Source organism: Neofelis nebulosa, chromosome 18 (assembly GCF_028018385.1).
Source record: "Neofelis nebulosa isolate mNeoNeb1 chromosome 18, mNeoNeb1.pri, whole genome shotgun sequence".
NCBI lineage: Eukaryota > Metazoa > Chordata > Mammalia > Carnivora > Felidae > Neofelis > Neofelis nebulosa.
Window position 1 is genome coordinate 42,976,005 of NC_080799.1, and position 22,172 is coordinate 42,998,176.

At 57.0% G+C, this 22,172-nt stretch overlaps 2 protein-coding genes across 2 annotated transcripts; both read right to left on the bottom strand.

The window, feature by feature from the left end:
* Nucleotides 1-2,834: 2,834 nt before the first annotated feature.
* Nucleotides 2,835-5,564, bottom strand: LOC131501645 (serine protease 33-like). The gene is made up of 5 exons (XM_058711962.1): nt 5,228-5,564; nt 4,551-4,713; nt 4,168-4,439; nt 3,798-3,967; nt 2,835-3,643 (listed from the first exon to the last, which is right to left on the bottom strand). The coding sequence occupies exons 1-5, from the start codon at nt 5,310-5,312 to the stop codon at nt 3,485-3,487; spliced, it is 849 nt and encodes a 282-aa protein (XP_058567945.1). The 5' UTR covers nt 5,313-5,564; the 3' UTR covers nt 2,835-3,484.
* Nucleotides 5,565-8,778: 3,214 nt separating this feature from the next.
* On the bottom strand, nt 8,779-18,677 carry LOC131501638 (serine protease 41-like). The gene is given in 6 exon segments (XM_058711950.1): nt 8,779-9,106; nt 9,524-9,678; nt 16,760-17,043; nt 17,951-18,119; nt 18,337-18,480; nt 18,596-18,677. Coding segments are annotated over 6 exon segments (1,053 nt in total). The 5' UTR covers nt 18,663-18,677; the 3' UTR covers nt 8,779-8,872.
* Between the last annotated feature and the right edge of the window lie 3,495 nt (nt 18,678-22,172).

The following is a 22,172-nucleotide window of genomic DNA, read 5'->3' on the forward strand; positions in this document are numbered from 1 at the left end:
GGAAAGGAGGGGCCTCCTCTCCACCTAGGATATTGTGACCCGGCTGCACCTGGGCATATTGTCCTGACTCTGGGCCCTGTTGCCACATACACACCTGCCTTGTTGGCTTTACCCCTGCTGGTGTCACAGCTCAGGATGCCTACCGGGAGTCCCCCTGAGTGGGCCCACACTCCATCCCTCCGAGACTCACGCCTGTCTCCACCCACCCTCGGGCAGACCACCTGGGTCAAATATCAGCTCGTTAACTGTGATCTCTGGCACGGCACTGAGCCTCCACCCGTTGTCCCATCCTCGAAGGGGACGGACACACAGCTGGATTCCATAAGGCACTGGGGAGCATTAATGAGCCAACGCACACGGCACAGTGCAAGGGTTTGGGTAATGACTGGTGTCCAATTCCGGCGGTCTCTGCTGTCAGAGGTCACCCAGCCTAGGGGAGGTGGCGAGAAGGGCAGGGGCCTTGCCCGCCATGAGTCCTACCCCTCTGGGTGTCTCTGTGAACCCCACGGTGCTGCAGACCTGGTGGGTCGGTTGTAGGGGGTGGACTGTAGGCCTTGCAAGGATGTCTCCTGCCGTGGGAGTGGGCTCAGGAGGGGCTTGAGGGGGAGTGGGGGCTGACCTCCAGCCCCCGCTCTGCGGCTTCACTGGGGCCATGACGGATGGCACCAGAACCTCAAGATGGTGGGTGAGCTGGCCGGCCCACTGCTCTTGGTTCTCTGCACAGGAAGGCTGTCTGGGCCCTTTCTGCCCCCTCACCTCAACCACCCAACGCTCATGACAGGGACCCTTCTCTGGCCTCCAGACTAAGCTGGCGGGGCCTCGACCTAGTGGGCCTTCCCCTCCTTTTTGTGTTAAACGTTGATTAGTAATTGTCATCACCGGTAGTTACGAAGCGTGCCTCCCATTTGTAGAGTGTTTCACGACTACTGTCCTGGCCACAAGGGAAGACGCACAACTGGGTGTGGGGCCTGAGTCAGTTGCCCAGCTGCAACCTAGCTTCACCGCTTACGGGCTACGGGCCTCACGCTGCTTAACCTCTCTGGGCCTGTCTCCCCACGCGTGAACTTGAAAACGAGGGCACCTCCCGGGTGTCCTGAGAGCGAGCGAGAGCACGCTCGTGCAAAGCACAGCATGTAGGCTTAGTGGGCAGAAGGGCGGGGGCCTCAGCCGTCCGCTTAGCCCTCCCGGCAGCCCCGACATGGTGGGTGGTAGCAATTCAGAGGACAGAGGGGAAACCGAGGCCAAGTCGGAACTCTTGGGGGAGGCTGGGCCGTCTGCTTGCAGCATCCCCAACTAGAGTCGGTGGACAGCCAGGAAGCGCCTGCCTTAGACAGGAGCACAGCGTCCCCCATGCTTGAGACCTCCCAGGACCACCCTTGCCGCCCCGGGTGCTCCCCTCCGGGCTGCACAGCCTCCCAGCCTGTCACCTGGTAGGTCAGGCAGCTGTGGCTGATGCAGGGCCAGGTTACCCCCACGCCCCCACTGACCTTGCAGACAGACGGGATGCTCCAGCACAGGGCCCGGTGCCCCTGAGTCGGCTGGGCCAAGACCTGCCGCCTGCCCAGCCTCATGGAGCTGGTGCGGCCGGAAGGGGCCGGAAGGGGCCGGAGCCCGTGCTAGGGGGCAGCACGTGGAGAGGCAATTGTGACCCCGCCCCTGCCGTTCCAGCTGCCTCCACGATCAGACCACCTGGGTTGGAATCCCAGTCTGCCATCTAGCAGCCACGTGCCTTTGGGCCTTAGCTTTCTCATCTGGCAAATGGGTGTCAGGTGAGGATCCCATGAGACGGTGCAACAAAGCTCTCTGCATGGCATCTCGTAAGGGCTTGATGAGGAGTAGCTGACCTCTTCTCATTCCCTGACCTTCCCTTCCACGCCCAGATCCTGTTTCTGTGGCTTCCGGACTCCCATGTTTAGCTCCCAGTTCGTGCTTCAGAAACACAGGGCTCTCTGAATGCGGACCCTTTACTCAAGTCACAGCGAGTCCCAGGCTGAAGCAGACTGGCTCCCGGCCCCTGGCTTGTTCCCACCTCAGTGTCTTGGGAGGCGTCCTGGGGAAGGCCCCTCAGCTGGCTCCAGACTGAGGGAGCCACCGAGGATGGTCGGCATCACCCAGCAGCGGTCACCAGGGTCCCCTTGCTGACATGTCCACAGACAAGCCCCATTCTGGACGCCCTGCTCCCCGATAACCACCCCCCAAGGGCGGTGAAGCTCTACCCCAGATGGATGGCCTGCCCCGCATGGCTCAGGCCTGCCCCGCCAGGCTGCACCTTTGATGATGGCCTCCCCCATCCCATTCCTCCACTGGCCCTCGTAGCTCCAAAGATTAGGCTTTGGGGTTTCCAGGGTTTGTTCCATTTCTTGTTCCTTCTGCAGTTCTAGAAACTGAGCTGTATCTATTGGGATGGATGGTCTTTGGCCTGGGAATGAGGAGATGGCAGGGAGGGGACTGGACCCAGGTCCCAGGCACACAAGGGTGGGCAGGAAGCTGCAAAGGGCCAGATGCAGGGCGGGGGGGGGGGTGGTCCTGGGTCTGTGGGCCCCTGCCACGGGGAGGACACAGCCCCAGACCCTCCCCGGAAGTATGGTTATAACAACGGAACCAATCAGGCACAGCAGGAGTTCTGGCCAGGCCTGCCTGGGGGCTCCCGGCCCAGAGGGCATGATGCCAGGTGCCGAGGCCCCTGAGCCTTTCAGAGCACATGGCGCGCCCACCCAGACCCCAGTACAACAGGGCACAATCTGTATGTTTTCTGTTGCTGATTAGTAAAAGACCAGCAACATGGCGGCCTGAACCAAACACAAATTTATTAAGTCATAACTCTGCAGGCCAGAGGTCTGGGTGGGCTCCGCTGGGTTCAAGGGCTTGGTCTGGTGGGCACGCTGACGCGGGGTGGGCGGGGTGGGGGGGGGCGCTCCTCTGGAGGCTGTGGGGAGAACTGGGTCCCAAGCTCATTCAGGTTGTCGGCCAGCTTCCCTTCCTTGCAGTCAGGGCACGGAGGTGCCCCCTGCTGGCTGTCCGCCGCCGGGGGCTGCCCTCCGCTCCCGGAGGCCGCTCTCCTGTGGCTCCTCGCCCGCAGCTCCTCCATGTTCAAAGCCAGCAATGGAGAATCATCTCTCTGGGGCTGAATCCCTCTCACACTTTGAATTTCCCTGACTTCCTCCAGAAAAAGGCAGGCACACGGGCCAGACCGGGCACCAGCTGGCTTGCCCGCCTCTGGGTGCCCAGGCCCCTGGCTGGAGCAGAGAAGGGTAAAAGTGAGCAGGACGGGGAAGGAGGAGTGTGAGACCCAGGGACGCAGGGGAGGCTCCAGGAGGAGGGCTGGCAGCTAGGGTTTGGTGAGCTCCAAGGAGGAGGCAGGGGATGGAGAGACGGATGGCCCGCAGCTTTCTAAGGCTTACGAGCCTTAAGTGGGAAGGGGCAAGGTGGGAGGGAACGTGCAGGTCCTCAGAGGGACCCCAGCCTCTGGCTCCAGCTCACTGCATTAGAGGCTGAGGCGAGCCCGAATCCAGGGGCTGTAAGTGGCCACATTGGTGTAGACACCTGGACGGTTGGGCAGGGCACAGCCCTTGCCCCAGCTCACCACACCCACCAGGACCCAGCGCCCAGACGTCACACAGGTCAGGGGTCCCCCAGAGTCACCCTGCAGGAGAAAGTCGGGCTTAGATCTCAGCCCTTTGAAGATCTGGGATGGCATTTCTGGGGGTTGGGGGCCAGGAGGTGCAGCCCCTCGGTCTTGGGTTCTAGGGAGCTGGGACGGGAGCCGGGTTCCAGGGGCTCCAGGCAGCTTCCCGCACCTGGCAGGCATCTTTGTGGCCCTCGACGTAGCCGGCACACAGGTTCCCGGGCAGCACTATGTGCTCCGCTCTGGGCACGCTGGTGCCCACGTGATAGAGGCGGTCACAGGTGCGCGCGTCCAGCAGCGGCACCCTTACTCCCTGCAGAGGTCGCCACTCTGGGAGTGGCACTGGGGGGAGGAAGGGGGACTATAGGAGCCGGGAGAGGGCGAGGCAGGAAGCAGGAGTGGTGGGACCCGCCTGTCTGACCGGGAGGAGGTCTGGGTCCCTGGAGGTCTCGCTGGGTCCCGGATTGGGAGAGTGGGGGGCTCCCGGTCAGAGGGAGGTGGAGGAGGATCCCCTGTCCCTCCCCCAACCCCCGCTGCCTCACCTCCGGGCTGGAGGCTGCCCCAGCCAGTGACCCAGCAGGGCGCTCGGAGCGGTGGGCGGGCCCCGGGCTCGGGCAGACAGACGGGCTGGATGCGGGCGCTCAGGGGCACCGGAAGGCTCAGCTGCAGCAGCGCCAGGTCGCCGCGGCCGCCACCCTCCGAGTAGTCCGGGGGGAGCAGCACCCTGCGCACGGGCGCCGAGAGCGCGCGGGGCGAGGCGGGACCCAGGCGCAGCGCCCCTAGGCGCACGCGGTACTCCGACGGCAGCACCCGCCTGCGGGACAGGGGCGGCGCTGCGGACGGCGGCCCCTCCCCGGTCCCCGCGGCACCCCGGGCCGCCGCATCCCCCGGAGCCGGCCTGGCGGCGCCCCCGCACCCCGCTGACCTCGGGAAGCAGTGCGCCGCCGTCAGCACCCACTGCGGGGCGATGAGCGAGCCCCCGCACACGTGCGCCCCGCGGTGCTGGACGCTCGCCTGCCACGGCCACTGTCCGTCCCGGGCGTCCCGGCCCCCCACGATCCGACTGGACACCTGGGGCTGCCCGCAGGCTGCAGGGGACAAGGAGGGTGCGAGGGTGGGCGGAAGACGGGGGCCGGGGGGGGGGGCCTGGCAGGCGCGTGGGATCGTGCGATCGGAGAGGCACAGGGCCAAGGTCAGGGAGGGGGTGGCGCCAGGGGCTCGGAGGCTTCTTTACCTGCGGAGTCCGGTGTCCCAGGAGCTCCTGAGGGAGGAAGGAGGGAAGGGACCGGATTATGAATTTGGTGTCAGATAACAGGGGGAGAGGGAGAGGGAGAGGGAGGGAGGTCAGAGACTAGGAAGGAGGGTGAAACACATTTGTGGCACCGACCTGGTGCCAGGCTTTTGTGCAATCAACAGGTTACCCGACTTAACCCTCCGCAGAGCACTGTGAGGTGGGGGGGGACTTGTACCCCTTACGCAGATGGGCACATGTGAGCTCGGAGAGCCCAAGGTCATGACGGAGAGAACCTGGACCTTTGAAGCCGAGATTAGGAACCCCAAAGTGCTCTAGAGGAACCAGGCCGGGGAGGGGTAACACGGGACACTGGGAACAGCCCCCAGCCCCTGCCCCACACCCACCTAGCAGCAACAGCAGCGGCAAAAGCTGAAGGCGGGAGGCCCCCCTCATTCTGTCTTCAGAGCTGGGCCAGGGAAGGGTGACACCGCTCAGGGTCTGGACTCCGGGCGGTGCCTGCAAGGAGAGGAGGGTCCTAGCCCCAGGCCCCAGAGGCCCTCTGTGTTCCCTCAGCCCCTGGTTGGCCCTGGACGTATCCCAGGGGCACAGGTCCTATGCACCTCCCTGTCCCCGCACCCCAGGGATCATGCCTGTCCTCCAACCCCTGCAAGCTTTGGGCACCCCCGGCCTCCACAGGAGCCCTGGAGCCTGGCCCCTGCCCCCCCGACCTATTTCCATGGCCTGCCAGCTGCTCCTGAACCCTGCTCTTACCTGCATGGCCGGTGCCCTCCCTGCTGACTGGGCAGGGGCAGGACCTGGGGGCTTAAAGGGACTGGGGGTGTGTGGGCCTGGCCAGGGGGTGATTAAGGAGGCCAGGGCGGGGCTGCGGCTTCACCAGTCCCGCCTCGAACAAAGATGCTTTGAACAGCGCTTGTGAGGTGGCAGGAAAGGGACACCTGGGTTTGTCAAAGGACGCCCGGCTTGGGCCGCGGTGCTGACAGCTTGCTGAGGGCCGGGCAAAGCCAGGGGCGGAGAGCTGCGGTCAGGCCAGGAAGCTCTGGAGAATCCTTGTCCGCTCATCTGTGAACCTGATCCCAGCTCCCAGCTCCTTACAGTGCCGGTCACGGGAGCAGCTGACTCGACTGTTCTGTCCAGAAATCCGGGAGCGGCCCACGCGGAGCCCCAGCCAGACCCTGCCCTGCACTCAAAGTGGGAAATGGCTGCCTCGGGGCTGGACAGCACTCCTCGCTTGACCAGAAGCAGAAGCCGACTTGACCTTGGGACACAGTCCACTCTTGGATTTGGTGTGGCCAGGACAGTGAGGCTGCTGGGAGAGCGAACCCCGGGGACACACAGCCATGTCTGGGGGCGGGCGCCAAACTTGATGGGGGAGCTGTGGCCAAAAGGCTGGAAGCCTGTCCCGCAGGGGACCTGGGTCCCTGCCTGTTGGAAACTAGGGGCACGGGGCGGAGGGCATAGACGACAATATTCTGAGAAGCTGGCTCGTTCAGGGAGGGGCCAAAACTGGTTGAATAGCCAGTAGGACCCCTGGAAAGGGCCCCCAAACCCAACCCTTGTGTCAGACTGAGAAACTGAGGCACAGACCTCTGCTGGGCCCACGTCCCCTTCAGCCCTCACCCTTCAGTCCCATGGCAAAAATGGCCCCTGGGGAAATGTCATGTGCTTGCCCGGGGAGGGGACCTGACTCACAGCTGAGTCCACGCTACCTTCTCTGGCACAGACCTGCCCCCAGTCTCAGGAGAGGACGAACGACCCAATCTGGGGCCACTGTCCCGGTGACACGTGACCCGGACCCAACCAGAATCTCTCCCTGGGACTTTTACCCCGGAAAGAGAGAGGACCCATTGGAGGCCTGAGGGTGGGGCAGCCATGGCCATGGTCACAGGCGAGGACTCTCAGCTGGCCTGAGCGCCTGGAACCTTCCACACTGAGAAAGAGCGCCCTGCGGTGTTGGAGCTCCTAGTCCGGGAGTCCCTGCCCTTCTCCCGACTGCCTTTTCTGCCTCTGACATGACTTTCCTGCACTCGTGCTACTTCTAGGGGATTCCGTTGCTTACAAGGTCTCTAAATGCCAAGGATGGAAACAAAAAACCACAACTCTATAAACAGCTCCTGATGGCCCAAGAGCACAGTCCATCAAGGGAGAAGAGAAGATACGTTTCACAGCCTGTCGCCCTGCGCGGGCGTGTCACGGTGGCAGTGCCCAGCCCACCGCCTGCAGCACAGGACTCTCGTGTGACAAATGTCCAGCCCTATCCTCTGTACCTGGCGGCAGGAGGAGGAGGTGGGGGGCGGGGGGCGGCCCGGGGAGACCAGCCGGCGGCCGGCTCTTCAGGATCCGGTTTGCGTGCGTGCTGATGTCACAGCAGATCCCAAGCCCTCTGGGGTGGCCGCAGCCAGAGTCCCCACGTCACGTTGATGTAACAACCAGAGGTTGTCCTTATCAGCCTGGGGAGAGGCAGAGGTGTAGGGGTGAGCCGGGCATGGGGAGGGGGCGTGCTGTGGCAACTGCGGGGATCCTTCCGAGCCTCTGGGGAGGTGGCTCCAAACGCGACCATGTGGGCGACACGGCTCAGGCGGGGGCCAGTGGTCCTACGCAGCCGCTCACGCAGGCCCCGGGCCCCGGAAGCGGAAGGGAGTCTACCTGCTGCTGGAAGGGCTGTCCTGGCCCTGCCAGGGGGTCCCGCGGAGCGGTGTTACACGGCAGCCGGTGCGGGGCACTGAATAGCGCCGTCCTCCAGCGACAGGTGGGACACCAAGGGTGGTGGGTGATCCTCTTGGGGCCAGCTCGGAGCAGGGGACAAGAGGCGCCCTCAGGTTCCAGCTCCTCGGAGGGTGGGTTGTGGAAGTGGAAATGGACGGACGCTTTAGGAGACCCCACGGCATGCCCGGGAGATGGCTGGGGACTCGCCCGCCACCCAGGGATCTGCCGGCCCCTCCGTGTGGGGCCCGGCAGGTCCGTGTGCAGTGAGAGGCGGACAAAAACCCTGGTGAGGGGGGTGACTCGGTTCCGTCACCTCCCGGGGCCTCAGTTTCCTCACTGTGAAGAGGGAGAAGGGGAGTTCCAGCCTCAAGGGCCGCCACAGCGCATGAAGCCTGAACGTGTCGCCCTATAAACCTCGAGGCTGTCGGAGGTGGGGCAGAGGCGGTGAGGGCCCCCCCCCCCCCACTCCTCTACTTGTCTCTCCACAGCTGGGGGCAGGGGGTGGGGAGCCGAGGGGAGGAATGTGCCTCAGCAGTTCCAAGGTGCCCCGGAGGCTGCCCTGCTGGCCTCGGGCCTGGGCCAGGCCGAGGCTGCCCCCCTCCCACCGGCCTCACCAGGGGTGCTCCAGCTTGGAGAGAAGCCCACGCCCGGTGTCCTTGTCCTCCAGGGGGCGATGCTGAGCCGTGCCCCTGTGGCTTCTCCACTCCAGCAGGACTCTGCCTCCGCTGCCCTTGGCGGGAACCCCCTCATTTGGGCAAACGTCATCGGGCTGCTTCCCTCCCTGCCTCGGTTTCCCTGCTCCTCACTGGGGCCTCCCGGCGTCACCTCCCAAGTAAACTTCCCGCACCCCAGTCCTGGTCCCGGGTCGGCCTTTCGGGGACAGAGGTAGGGCCGGGAGCGTCTGGCGTCTGGGTGGAGGGTCGCACCGGCATGAGCACCGGGGGGCTCGGGATGCTCCCCCCGCTGCACCCCGCTCCGGTCTTCCTGGCCCCCAGCGACCCGGGGGTGACTAACGTCCTCCCATAAACTATCTTTCTGATTGAACCAACCAGAGAGGGCTCCGTGGTTCGTCACCCAAACCCGAGTGGCGCAGACAGCTGGAGCGAGATTTAGGAGTGAAGGACTGGATCCCGGGGGGACCGTGAGGGTGTCCAGGGAGCCACCCGGGGCCACAGAATGCTCTGCGAGGCATCGATTCCAACACGCTAAGGAGTTTATTAGAAAAGGGACAAGGTGGGGGACGGGGCCTGGCTCAGCAGATGGCCCCAGCTCTCAGGACTCCGTTGGGCTCAGGCCGGCTGCGGGAGCCCGGCCCAGAGCACAGCGAGGGGCAGGAGCAGCCGAGAGGGGACTGGCCTGGGGGCGCCGCGGGCCATCAGCGTCTGGATCGAGTCGAAATACGCACTGACGTTGGTGTAGACCCCGGGCCAGTTGGGGCTACCGCAGCCCGATCCCCAGCTCACGATGCCAACCTGAATCCACACACCTCTCTTTTCACAGGCCAAGGGGCCACCGGAGTCACCCTGGGGAGTGGCGCGGGTGAGCCAGGCTTGGCGGGGAGTGGGGGGGGGGGGCTCCCGAGGGCCAGTGGAGACAGGAGGGACAGCAGGAGGGGCTGTGGAGCCGAGCAGACCGGGTGCACATCCTACTCCCCACCCCGGAAGCGAACGAGCCTCAGCTTCTGCATCTGCAGAGTGGGCATCGGTCTCAAACTGCCCCTTTCCCTCCCCCCCTAGGGGTCAGGTGAGAATCAAAGGTGGTACAACGAAGGCAAAACAATTAATGCTTGTTGTACAAGCTGGAGAAATAAGGCCCGTGGTTGTTTTCTCATGAAGAGACTCGGGTGGGTTGGTGGGCAGCAGGGGGTTGCTCCCAGGCCCAAGGTGGGGAGGGGTGGTGCCCGGGTCCAGCAAGGCCCTGGTGGGGGCAGGCGTACTCACTTTGCAGGCGTCACGTTGGCCATTCTCAGAGCCAGCACAGATCATGTCATCCGGGTCATAACTGAGGACACCGGGACGTCGGAACAGGAAGTCGCACCTGGAGTTGTTTATGATGGACACCTGTGCTTCCTGGAGACGGTGAGGAGGCGGCAGAACTGCCAGGGATTGGGGGTGAGAGAGACGAAGAGGACAGCTTCGGGCCCTCCCCTGCCATCCGGGACAGGGGGAGGGTGGGGGGGGGTGGGCTCCACAGGGTCCGGGACATCGCTCTCGATGACGCCTCTGCCCCCAGCCCAGCACCCTTCACATTGTGGGCAATGAACGATGCCACAGAGGGACCCAAGGGATGGGCGGGCGGTCACCGCTTCTCCCTGAAACTCAGTGTCCCCATCTGGAGAATGAAGATGACAGCCCCTAGCTGGGCCACCGGGGCGGTCCCTCAGCCACAGCAGGCTCAGGGGGCGGGGCTGACACCGACATGGTGGAGGATTAACATACTTCACCTGCAGCATCCAGGCTGAAAACCCTCCAGATTTTTTCTTCATGTTTATTTATTTTAGAGACAGAGACAGAGAGAGAGCGCAAGCAGGGGAGGCGCAGAAAGAGAGACACACACACACACACACACACACACACACACACACAGAATCCGAAGCAGGCTCCAGGCTCTGAGCTGTCAGTGCAGCGCCCCACGCGGGGCCTGACCTCACGGGCCGCGAGATCGTGACCTGAGCCGAAGTCGGACGCTTCACCGACTGAGCCACCCAGGCGCCCCGAAAATGCCCCAGATTTGAAAAAAAGGTATGAATCCCTGTCTTGAGGACGCTGAGCAATTCCCCGAGCAGGATAAACACAAAGAGATCTACCCGGAGATACATTTTCAGCAAAGTATCGAAGGGGAGACTCCAGTAAACAGCAAGAGAGAAGCCGCATGCGTGTCACATCAAAGATCCCCACCAAGATTAACAGCCACATTCTTCTCAGGTACCCTGGAGGCGGGGGGGGGGGGGGGGCTGCGGGATGACACATTCAAAGGGCCGAGAGAATCAAACAGGCGACCGAGAATATTCTGTATCTGTATCAGAATCCTGTATCAGGCTATCCTTCAGAAAATGAGGCGGCGACCTGCCTTACTAGAAACAGAAAAGGGAGCAAGGGAGGTCTTCAGGACCCTGGCCAGTGTCCGTTCACAGGAAGAAAGAGAGGGCGCTGGCAAAGGTGACCACAGGGGTAAATAGGAGAGCCAGGCCTATTATGGCTTTGGTTTATCACTTCTTTCCCTTCTTTTATAATTTAAGACACGTGCATACAACAACTATAAATCTCTGAGGAAAGAGATGCGTAAGGAACGGAATTTTTGTGTACTACTGAAGCTAAGTTGCTATTAATCCGACATAGATTGCTATAAACTTAACTTGTTGGGGCATCTGGCTGGCTCAGCTGGTGAAGCGTTTGTTGATTTTGGCTCAGGTCATGGTCCCAGGGTCGTGGGATCGAGCCCCACGTCAGGCTCTGTGTTGAACGTGAAGCCTGCTTAACATATTCTCTCTCTCTCTCTCTCTCTCTCTCTCTCTTTCTCTCTCCCCCTCTGCCCCTCTCCCTGACTTTCGCACTCACTCTCTCAAGTTAAAAAAAAAAATCAAGTTTAAAAAAAATTTTTAAACAATAAATTTAAGTTGTTAATTGTAATCCCCAGGGCAACCACTAAGAAAATACACAGAACGCGAAATGGGAAGGTAATCAACACAGACCACTAATAAAAATCAATGAAACACAAAAAGAGGAAATAAAAAAGATATAAAGCACAGATAGAGATATTGAAAGATGTGACAAGACATAGAGAAGAAATAGAATAATGGTAGAAGTAAATCCTTACTTATCAGTAGTTAATTTTAATGGAAATGAGTTAAATGGATTAAATTGCAATTAAAAGGTAGAAATTAGCAGCATGAATTAAAAATAGCGAATCCAGGGTCCCCTGGGTGGTTCAGTCGGTTGTGTGGTTGAGCGTCAGACTTCATTTCGGCTCAGGTCACAATCCCATGGTCGTGGGATCGAGCCCCACCTTGGGCTCCACACTGAGCATGGAGCCTGCTTAAGATTCTCCCTCTCTCTCCCTCTGCCTCTTTCCCTGCTCGCACTCTTTTTCTCTAAACACAATTTAAAAAAAAGATTTTATTTTTTTAAATGTTTTATGATTTACTTTTGAGAGAGACAGAGAGGCAGACAGACAGACAGAGAGCAAGCAGGGGAGGGGCAGAGAGAGGGAGACACAGAATCCGAAGCAGCCTCCAGGCTCCGAGCTGTCAGCACAGAGCCCGACGCGGGGCTCGAACTCACAAGCTGTGAGGTCATGACCTGAGCCGAAGCCGGACGCTCAACCGACTGAGCCACCCAGGTGCCCCTCAATACCCAACTTTTAATAATGAATAGTATCAAGGGCACTTGGGTGGCTCAGTCGGTTGAATGTTCGACTTCGGCTCAGGTCATGATCTCACGGTCCGTGAGTTCGAGCCCCACGTCGGGCTCTGTGCTGACAGCTCGGAGCCTGGAGCCTGTTTCGGATTCTGTGTCTCCCTCTCTCTGACCCTCCCCTGTTCATGCTCTGTCTCTCCATGTCTCAAAAATAAATAAAACGTCAAAAAAATTTAAAAAAAAGTAGAAGGAAAGAAGGAAATAATAGAGAATAGAGGAAATCAAGGTAGGGAATAGAAAAATAGAGAAAATCAACCGTTAAACCAAAACTTGGTTCTTTGAAAGATCAACAAAACTGATTATGAAAGTGGGAACATAACTACAGACTTTACAGCAGTAATGAGGACTATAAGGGAAACAGCTATCCCCCAAATTAGATCACGCGGATGAAACGGACAAAATCTTAGATAACACAAACTACCAAAACTCATTCAGGAAGAAACAGAAAGTCTGAACACACCAATAAGAGATGAAATCTGTAGTCAGGTACCTCACAATGAAGAAAAGCCTTAGGCCATATGGCTTCAATGGTGAATTCTACCAAACCTCTGCAGAAATGAACACCAATCCTTCTTAAACTCTTCCAAAAAATCGGAGAAGAAGGAATACTTCCTAACTCATTCCAAGGGACCGGCATTATGGGGGCACCAAATCCCGGACAAGGACATCACAAGAAAAAGAAACAACAGACCAATATCCTTAATGCAATAATAGTAATAATAATACATACATATATATATATATATATATATATATATATATATATATATATACACAAAAGGTATATATACAAAAAATACATATATGCAAACATTCTCAACAAAATGCTGGCAAACGGAACCTAGCAGCATAGCAACAGAACTGTATACCACGAGCAAGTGAGATTTATCCCATGAATGCAAGCGCGGTTCAACATACAAAAACCAATCAAGATAATGTACTACAGACATTAATAGAATGAAGGAAAAAAACCCACAGGCTCATCTTAGTGGATGCAGGTAAGGCAGCTGGCAAAATCCAAATTCCTTCATTAGAGAAACATTCAATAAGCTAGGTAGGAATAGAAGGCACTCTTTCAACATGATAAACGCTAGATGTGAAAAACCCACAGCAGACATCACACTGAACGGTGACAGGAGGGAAGCTTTCCCCGAGATTTAGGGACAAGATGATGATGCCAGTTTTTGCCATTTTATTTAACATTTTTCTGGAAGTTCCCACCAGGGCAATTAGGCAAGAAAAATAAAACACATCCAAATTGGAAAAGAAGACGTAAAACTATCTCTATGCATACATGACATGATCATCCATATATACATAAGTACATATATGTGTGTGTGTGTGTGTGTGTGTGTGTGTGTGTGTATGAAATCATAATGAATACGTTTAAAGAGGGCTAGGGTTAATAAATGAAGTCAGCAAAATTGCAGGACCCAAGATCAAACCACAAAAGTCTGTTATTCTACTGGGGCACTTGGGTGGCTCCACTGGTTGAGCATCTGACTTTGGCCTTTGGCTCAGGTCACGATCTCACAGTTCGTGGGTCCGAGTCCCATGTCGGTCTCTATGCTGACAGCTCAGAGCCCAGAACCTGCTTCAGATTCTGTGTCTCCCCCTCTCTCTCTCCCCACCCTCTGCTTGTGCTCTCTCCCGCTCTTAAAAATAAATAAACATTAAAAAAAAAGAAGAAGTTTCATTTACAAAGCATCAAAAATAAGAAAGTAGTTAGGAATAAATTTAATTGAGGCGATCAAAGACTTATTAACAAAAACTACAAAACACTGCTGAAAGAAACGGAAGGACTGAATACATGGAAATATATCCCTTATTTATGGATTGGAGATATAATATAATGAAGGTGGCAATGCTTCCCCAAAGCAACCTACAAATTCAATGCAATCCCTTTCCAAACCCCAATCCTCTATTTAGCAGAAACTGACAAATTGGCCCTAAAATTTATATGGAGTATCAACAGGCCCAAATAACTAAAACACTACTGAACAAGTAGAACAAAGTTAGAAGACTCACACTTCCTGATTTCAATATATTATAAAGTTACAGGTATCAAACAATGAGGTCCTGGCACAAGGATGAACATACACACCAATGGAGTACCATTCAGAGTCTAGAAATAAGCCCACACATCTACAGTCAATCAGTAAGGATGCTGAGACAATTCAATTGGGGAGAGGAGTCTCTGTGACAAACGGTGCTGGAGCAACTCGATATCTAAAGGCAAAATAATGAAGTTGGACCCCTACCTCACACCATGTACAAAAATCAACTCAAAATGGATCAGACACATAAATATAAGAGCTAAAACTATAAAACTCTGCAAGAACATGCAAGTAAATCTTCATGATCTTGAATCTGACAGTGGTTTCTTAGACCTGACATCAAAAGCACAAGCAACGAAAGAAAAATAATTTGAGGTTGATCAAAATTTTGCAAATTTTGTGCATCAAAAGATACTAGCAAGAAAGTGCAAAGAGAGCTACACAATGGGAGAAGATATTTGCCAATCGTGTATCTGATGAGGGTTTAGTATCTAGAATACATAAAGAACCATTACAACTCAACAGGGCTGAGTCAGTTAAGTGTGCGACTTTTGATTTTGGCTCAGGTCATGACCTCACGGTTCATGAGATTGAGCCGCGCATCGGGCTCTGTGCGAACAGTGCAGAGCCTGCTTAGGATTCTCTCTCTCCCTCTCTGCCCCTTCCGATCGCTCTCTCTTTCTCTCTCAAAATAAATAAATTTTAAAAAACTTACACATAGAATTACCACGTGATTCTGCAATTGCACTCCTAGATATGTACACAAAAGAACTGAAAAGAGGTGTTCAAATAAAAATTTGTATATGAATGTTCGTAACAGCTCTATTCACAGTATCCAAAAGGCAGAAACAACACAAAAGTCCATCGATGAAAGAATGGATGAATACATTGTGGTCTATCCATAGGATGAACTATTATTCATCCATAAAAAGGAAGAAAACTCTGATACATACTAGAACACCCATGAATCTCTAAAGCACCACGCTACATGAAAAAGTCCAAACACAGAAGGTCACATAACGTATGAATCCATTTACATGAAAAATCCAGAATAGGTATATCCATCAACACAAAAGGCTTGTTAGTGGCTGCCAAAGGGCCAGAAGGAGAGGGTAAGGGGGAGTGATTGGTCAGTGACTGTCGGATTTCCTCTGGGAGGGATGAAAATGTTTTGGAACTTGATGGAGTTCATGGTTATACACCGTGAACATACTAAATTAAATGTCATGGGATTGTATACTTGAAAATGATTAATTAAAAAAAAATAATAAAATGATTAATTTAGGGGCGCCTAGGCAGCTCAGTCAGTTAAGTGTCCAACTCCTGATTGTGGCTCGGGTCACGATCTCGTGGTCGTGGGTTCGAGCCCCACATTCGGCTCGGCACTGACAGTGTGGAGCCTGCTTGGGGGTCTCTCTCCCTCTCTCTGTCTCTCCCCTGCTCATGCTCTCACTCACTCGCTCTCGCTCAAAGTAAATAAAACTGTAAAAACTTTTTAAAAAAAGGAATAAAATGATTAATTTCACATTACGTGAACTAAACCTCAAAGAATGGGGTACAGATATGTGCTAGACCATACACGAACCTTGAATATGCTGAGTGAAGGAGTCAGGGACAGAAAACCACACGTTGTGGGACTCTATTTCTATGAAATGTCCACAGTCGGGAAATCCCGAGACAGAAAGCAGATGGGTGATTGCCAGGGGAAAACGGGGTATGGGGAGCAAAGGCCAGGAAGCACGAGGTTTCAGTCTGAGATGATAAAAATGTTCTGGAGGGGCGCCTGGGTGGCGCAGTCGGTTAAGCGTCCGACTTCAGCCAGGTCACGATCTCGCGGTCCGTGAGTTCGAGCCCCGCGTCGGGCTCTGGGCTGATGGCTCGGAGCCTGGAGCCTGTTTCCGATTCTGTGTCTCCCTCTCTCTCTGCCCCTCCCCCGTTCATGCTCTGTCTCTCTCTGTCCCCAAAATAAATAAAAAACGTTGAAAAAAAAAAAATTAAAAAAAAATAAAAATGTTCTGGAGCTAGACAATGATGATGGCTGCACAGCCGTGATTACACTCAACGCCCCTGAACTGCATGCTTGAAAACGGTGAATTTTCGGTTTTGTGAGTTAAATCTCAATTTAAAAAACCCCACAGGGGCGCCTGGGTGGCGCAGTCGGTTAAGCGTCCAACTTCAGCCAGGTCACGATCTCGCGGTCCGTGAGTTCGAGCCCCGCGTCAGGCTCTGGGCTGATGGCTCGGAGCCTGGAGCCTGTTTCCGATTCTGTGTCTCCCTCTCTCTGCCCCTCCCCCGTTCATGCTCTGTCTCTCTCTGTCCTAAAAATAAATAAAAAATGTTGAAAAAAAAAAAATTAAAAAAAAAAAAAAAAAAACCCACATACCAAGGCCTTTCTGAGGAGCCCACCCCAGAAACTTCCACACCCCTGCGGGCCGGGTGGGAAGCGCGGGCCTGGGCCCAGCTGGCCTCCCTCTCACTGTGGCTTCGGGCTCACAGTCTCTGGAAGGCAGAGGGAACGGGGTGTGGGGACAGGAGGTCCTGCCCTGGCACGGGGGGGGGGGGGGGGCAGGCACTGCTGGGCAGCCCCCAGGAGGGACCCAGCTGCACAGAGACCCAGGTGGGGGCTGCCGAAGCCGCTGTGGACGGAACAGACGGCGGAGCCCGCAGCCCCCCTGCCCCACCCCCCACCTGCCCCCAGGCTCACCTTGACCTTCTTCGATGTGCCCCCAGCCCGTCACCCAGCAGTCAGCCTTGTTCTGGAACGCAGAGGAAGAGGCCGCAACACAGATGGGCTGGATGTACTAATTGTAGGTGACGGAGGAGGACAGCTTCAGCAGGGCGATGTCCTTGAGTGAAGTCCCACTCAACTGGGGATACACAACGATATCCTTCACCCTGTACCGATGGTAGAAGGTCCACAGTTTCCAGGAAGTTGGCCTGGAGGACAGTTCACCAAACTGAGCCGTCCACTTCGAGGGATCTTTGTGTCTGGCGAGGGAGGAGAGAGCAGTCAAGGGTCCTCAGAGGAGGGAGGGCCCCCTGAGCACACATGGGGGAGGGGAGACATTCCCCGAGGCGGGGCCGCAGGGGTGCTGCCAGGGCTCATCCCGGACGCGGTTAGCAGTTCCTCTCACGGGCCACTGCGCCCAGTGTAGAAATGATGGCAGCCCAGAGGAGATGGGCCCAAATCCCAGAACCCAGGGACCGGGGGATGCGGGGATGGGCAGGAAGGGCCTTTCCCTGAGGTCGGATCTGGCTGGTCACTCAACCGGCCTGTCACCTCCCACAGCAATCCTAAAAAAGAATGAACAGGGCACCCTGGTGGCTCAGCCTGAGTGTCCAGCTCTTGATTCCGGCTCAGGTCACGATCTCAAGGTTTTTGGGTTTGAGGCCTGCATCGGGCAGACTCAACTTGGAGCCTGCTTGGGATTCTCTCTCTCCCTCTCTCTGTTCCTCCCCACAGTGTGCTTGCGCGCGCTCTCGCTCTCTCTAAAACTTAAAAAAAAAAAAAAAAAAAAAAAAAAGAACAGATGCACAGGACTAGGCAGGTGCGGTCAAAATAGCTTCCCCGAGCCCACGGTCCTGGCAGGCCAGGCTCTGTGCCCAGAGCTCGCCCACCTCGGTCCGCCCCGTGGTGCACCTGCACCGCGGGAGGTGGGATGAGGAGGGGGCGGCTGGTGCTGCCATTCGGGGAGAAGACAGAAAAGAACACGACACAAAAGGACACGGGAATGCTGTAAAGAACGTTCTGGAAAAGACGGAACAGGGTTTTCTCACGTGGCTGCAGCGGGGCCCGGGGCTCGGGAGCATTAAGAGAGCTGAATCCGCACGCGTCAGGCCCGGAGGACGCGGCCCCCCAACCCCGGTTCGGAGGGCCGCCCGCCCCCCGACTCACTTTTCAAAGCAGTGCGCGGCCGACAGCACCCAGCGGCGGTGGAGCAGGCTGGCGCCGCAGTGGTGGGCGCCCCACAAGCGCAGACTGCCCCGCCACGGCCAGCGCCCCAGCTCCGAGTCCTTGCCGCCCACCACGCGCGTCGTCGAAACGGTTCGGCGGCCGCAGGGCCCTGGGACGGACGGACGGGCACGCGGCTGAGCCGCACGACCCCGGCCGCCCCACCGGCCCGCGCGAGCCAACGCGAGGGGCCCCTGGGAAAACGCGCGCGTCGGGGCCGCGCCGCCCAGGGACCGGGGGACCTCGCGCCCCTCCCCACGTGGCGCGCGGGCGCCGCCCCTCCCACCACCCCGCCCCCCCCCCCCCCCCCCCCGGGGCCCGGCAGTTACACGTGAGCAACGACGAGTTCTCGAAACCCGGGCGGGGAGAGGACAAGATGAGGCGCCCCTTGCGCTCCGGCTCAGGTGCCCTGCGCGGGGAGGCGCGCGTCCCGGGCGCCTTACCTGGAAACAGCTGGTCCAGATCCTGAACGCCTGGGGGGCCCGGCGGGGGGATGGCGGGCGGCCAGGTGAGCTCCCCGCGGTCTGCACGCGCCCCGGCCGTCCCCCACCACCCCTGGGGCGGCCCGCAGCCCCCGCCTCAGCTCACCCTGTCCCCGGAGCCCCGCTCGCACCAACAGCTGCGCCAGCAGCAGCGCCCGGACGCGCGCGCCCATGGCCGCCTCTGCCGCCTCGCGGCGCCCCCTCTGCTTCCGCCCGCTCGGGGCGCCCCCGGCGGGGGGGGGCAGGGAACGCCCGCGACGCTGCTCCACCCCCCCCCCCCGCCCCCAGAGGGACCGGGACCGGTCCGGGTCCGAGGGCTTCGAGCTGGGTACCCCAACCACACCGTGCCCCCAAACGGTTCTTGTCTGCAGCCCTGGGATCCCGGCTGCCCGGCTCGTTGCCCCCCTTCCTCCACCCAGCGCTTCTTCGGGGAAGGGCCAAGGCCGGTCCCCACCAGGACCCCCGTGAGAGCAAGTCCTCACCGAGCGCCCGCTGGGGGCCTGGCGGTATTGGGCTGCTGCTAAAAGCCACGGTCCTTTCCAGGAGCCCGAGTGAAATGGCCTGATGTGGGCCACCTGGAGGGCTCCCAGCCTCCCTGCTGCTCCCAGCTGGCCCCACCCACAGAGCCTACAGACAGTCTGCCTCGTCCTTGGGCACTGGTGCAGGGCACCAAAGTCATCAAGTTGTCTCTTCAGTTATAGATGTCAGTGAACAACTGAACTGGGGCCCCCGGGACCGCCCTCAGAGTACTGATCCACTACAAGGACTCACAGGACCTAGAGAAGCTGTCATCCCCATGGTGATGGTTCACTGCAGTGGTACAAGGCGTGGAGGACAGAGTCTAGGAGAGACCAGGTGGAAGCTTCCAGCTTCCCCTTAGCAGTGGAGTCAGACGGGCAGAGCTTAATTCTCCCGGCAATGACGCGTGACAACGGACGTGAAGGGGTGGTGGCCGGGGAAGCTCATGTGAGCCTGGGTGTCTGGAGTTTTTATCCTTGGGGTACCGTGACAGAGGCAGGGTGGACAGCCCACGTGGCTAACCCTAGTCCTGACTAAAGCACCTCCTGTGGTCCAAGTGACGCAGTGTGGCCTGAGGCGGTCCCATCAACTGTGCTATTAGCATCAAGTATCTGGAGTGGCCCAAGGCTCCCGGTCTACAAAGACACTCTTTTCAAGCAAGACTTTGCGAAGGCTCAGAGGTGATTTCCTAGGACCTGGTCGAGGGCCGGTTCATCCTAGGCCTGTTCACTTAACCTGTTGTCACTGCACGGCCACTAGGGATAAAGCAACATTGGAGGAAAATCCACACATGCGCCAGAACGATCTGTTTGAATACAGGGACCGGCTTCGAGGAAAACGGGGAGAATAAATACACAGAGCAGTGGACAGCTTGGAGGATGCCAACTGGTAGGCTTCGAAAGCTCTTGCGAGAGTGTTTACAAACACTAAACAAGAGTTAGGCAGGAAAAGGGGCACCTGGGTGGCTCAGTCGGTTGAGCGTCTGACTTCAGCTCACGGTTCATGAGTTCGAGCCCCGCGTCGGGCTCTGTGCTGACGGCTCGGAGCCTGGAGCCTGCTTCGGATTCCGTGTCTCCTTCTCTCTCTGCCCCTCCCCTGCTCGCGCGCTCTCTCTCTCTCTGTCTCTCTCAAAAATAAATAAAACATAAAAAAATGAATACAAACCAAGAAGTGTGTTAAGTAAAATAATATCAAGGGTTGAGAAACGACAAAGAGAAGGCCAAGTTCTAGACTCCCCGGCAGCAGACTGGCAGACACACAGGTGTCCTGATGTTGGCACCAGATGTCCCAGGCATCTGTCCGGGAGTGTGAACTGGCCTAGCTTATGTAAGTCCACGGGGAGACCGAGTTCCCACCACGAGCTCGGCAGACACGAGGAATGGGATGAGCCGACGTAGAAGAGGAGGGACGTGACATCATTTCTGAGTCAAATGCTTTGCTGGCTGACAAAATACCATAAAGTGGGTGGGTGGCTCATAAACAACGAATATTTATTTCTCACAGTTCCTGGGCTGGAAGTTTGAGGTCAAGGTGTCTGGTAAGGGCCCCTTCCTTCCTGGTTCATAGCTGCTGCCATTGCCCTGTGTCCTCACGCGGCCACATGGCAGAAGGGTTGAAAGAGCTCTCTGCGTCTCTTTTATAAGGGCACTGATCCCACGCCTGAGGGCTCCACCCTTCGGACCTAATTGCTTTGCAAAGGTCCCACCTCTAAACACATCACCTGGGGCTTCAACATACGGATTCCGATAGATGAACTTGGGGTGGGGGGAGGGGACACAAACATTCCAACCCCAGCACAAGGCTGTGTGTGTTTTACCTCCTCAGCCTCACACTCAGCAGTTGACCGGTGACCTGTGAACACAAAAAGGGTTATTGAGAAGCAACACTCATTGTGATGATGATGAGTCCCCTTGTAACGTCCTTAAATCAGCTTTACTCTGGCTCTTACATACTTCTGATAATCTAGGAGTTCTCAAACAGAATTTCTGGGGCCAAACTAAAGAAAAAAAAAATCTCAAGCAGGCAGGATGTGCCTTGATCCTCGTAAGGCATCGGGGAGTCATATTAAGCTTCTTTTGCAACCACAAAAATCGATAATACTGTTAACCAGTGCTTTCCTATTGTACGAGTATTCTAGCAAGTAAATTCCAGTTTTTTAATATAAATATATATATATTTATTGTGACAAAATTGGTGACAAAATTGCCCACGAGATGAAAATGAACCCAAGACTTAAGAATGAAATACGGGGTGGCGGGGGGGCACCCGGGTGGCTCAGCTGGTTAAACGTCCAACTCTTGGTTTCCGCTCAGGTCATGATCTCACTCGCTGTTCATGGGGTTGATAAACCCATAAATAAACTTTGGGGGGAAAAGGAATGAAAACATTGACACGTCACAAGCCACTGAAAAGACGTGAGGCATGAGCCCTTATGCCCCCAATAACAGAGCTTTGAAATACATCAAGCAAAAAAAAAAAAAAAAAAATTTTTAAGTTCTTAATACTCCAGATGCTAGGAAATTCACATTTCTCCCCTCAGAAATCAAGAGATCAGGTAGGTGGAAAAGGCAGTAACGCCAAAGCGTTCACTGAACATGATTTTGACCTAAATCAGGTGCTTGGGGCTGCTCAGAGCCCCACCATGGCCCCCCAGGGGGAATGAGCCCTCTGGAGAGGGGGGTGCGCGTAGGCCAGGTGGCGCGGGGGCCTCAGAAAGGACGGCTGCTTGTGGAGAGAAGGAGAAAACTTAGCCACCAGGGCAAGTGTCCTGCATCCCTCCCCGCCCGGCGCCCTAGGCTGGTCAGCTCTGTTTTCTCGGCCACGGCCACCCACGGGGCTTTACAGAGGTGAGGCGAGGGGAGCGCAGCGGCCATCCAGGCGCTTGCTGTTTGCGGTCAGGGAGAGATAACAGGGGCAACTCCTCGCTGCTCTACCCCCGTGGATCACGGGCCCCTCTCACTCTGCAGCAGACTGGGGTGTGACCTCGGGTCTGCGGTTCCTCTCCCGCCCCTCCCCTTTTCAGGGCACCAGAGGCCCTAGCACAGAGCACCGAGGTATGTGGTTTTGTCACCTGTACGGCCTCCGGTGAGTCATTACACCACGGGAGTTCCCCTTCCTCTGCTGCATAGGGGGGATAAAAGCGCCTGGCGAATCAGTAGGGAGGC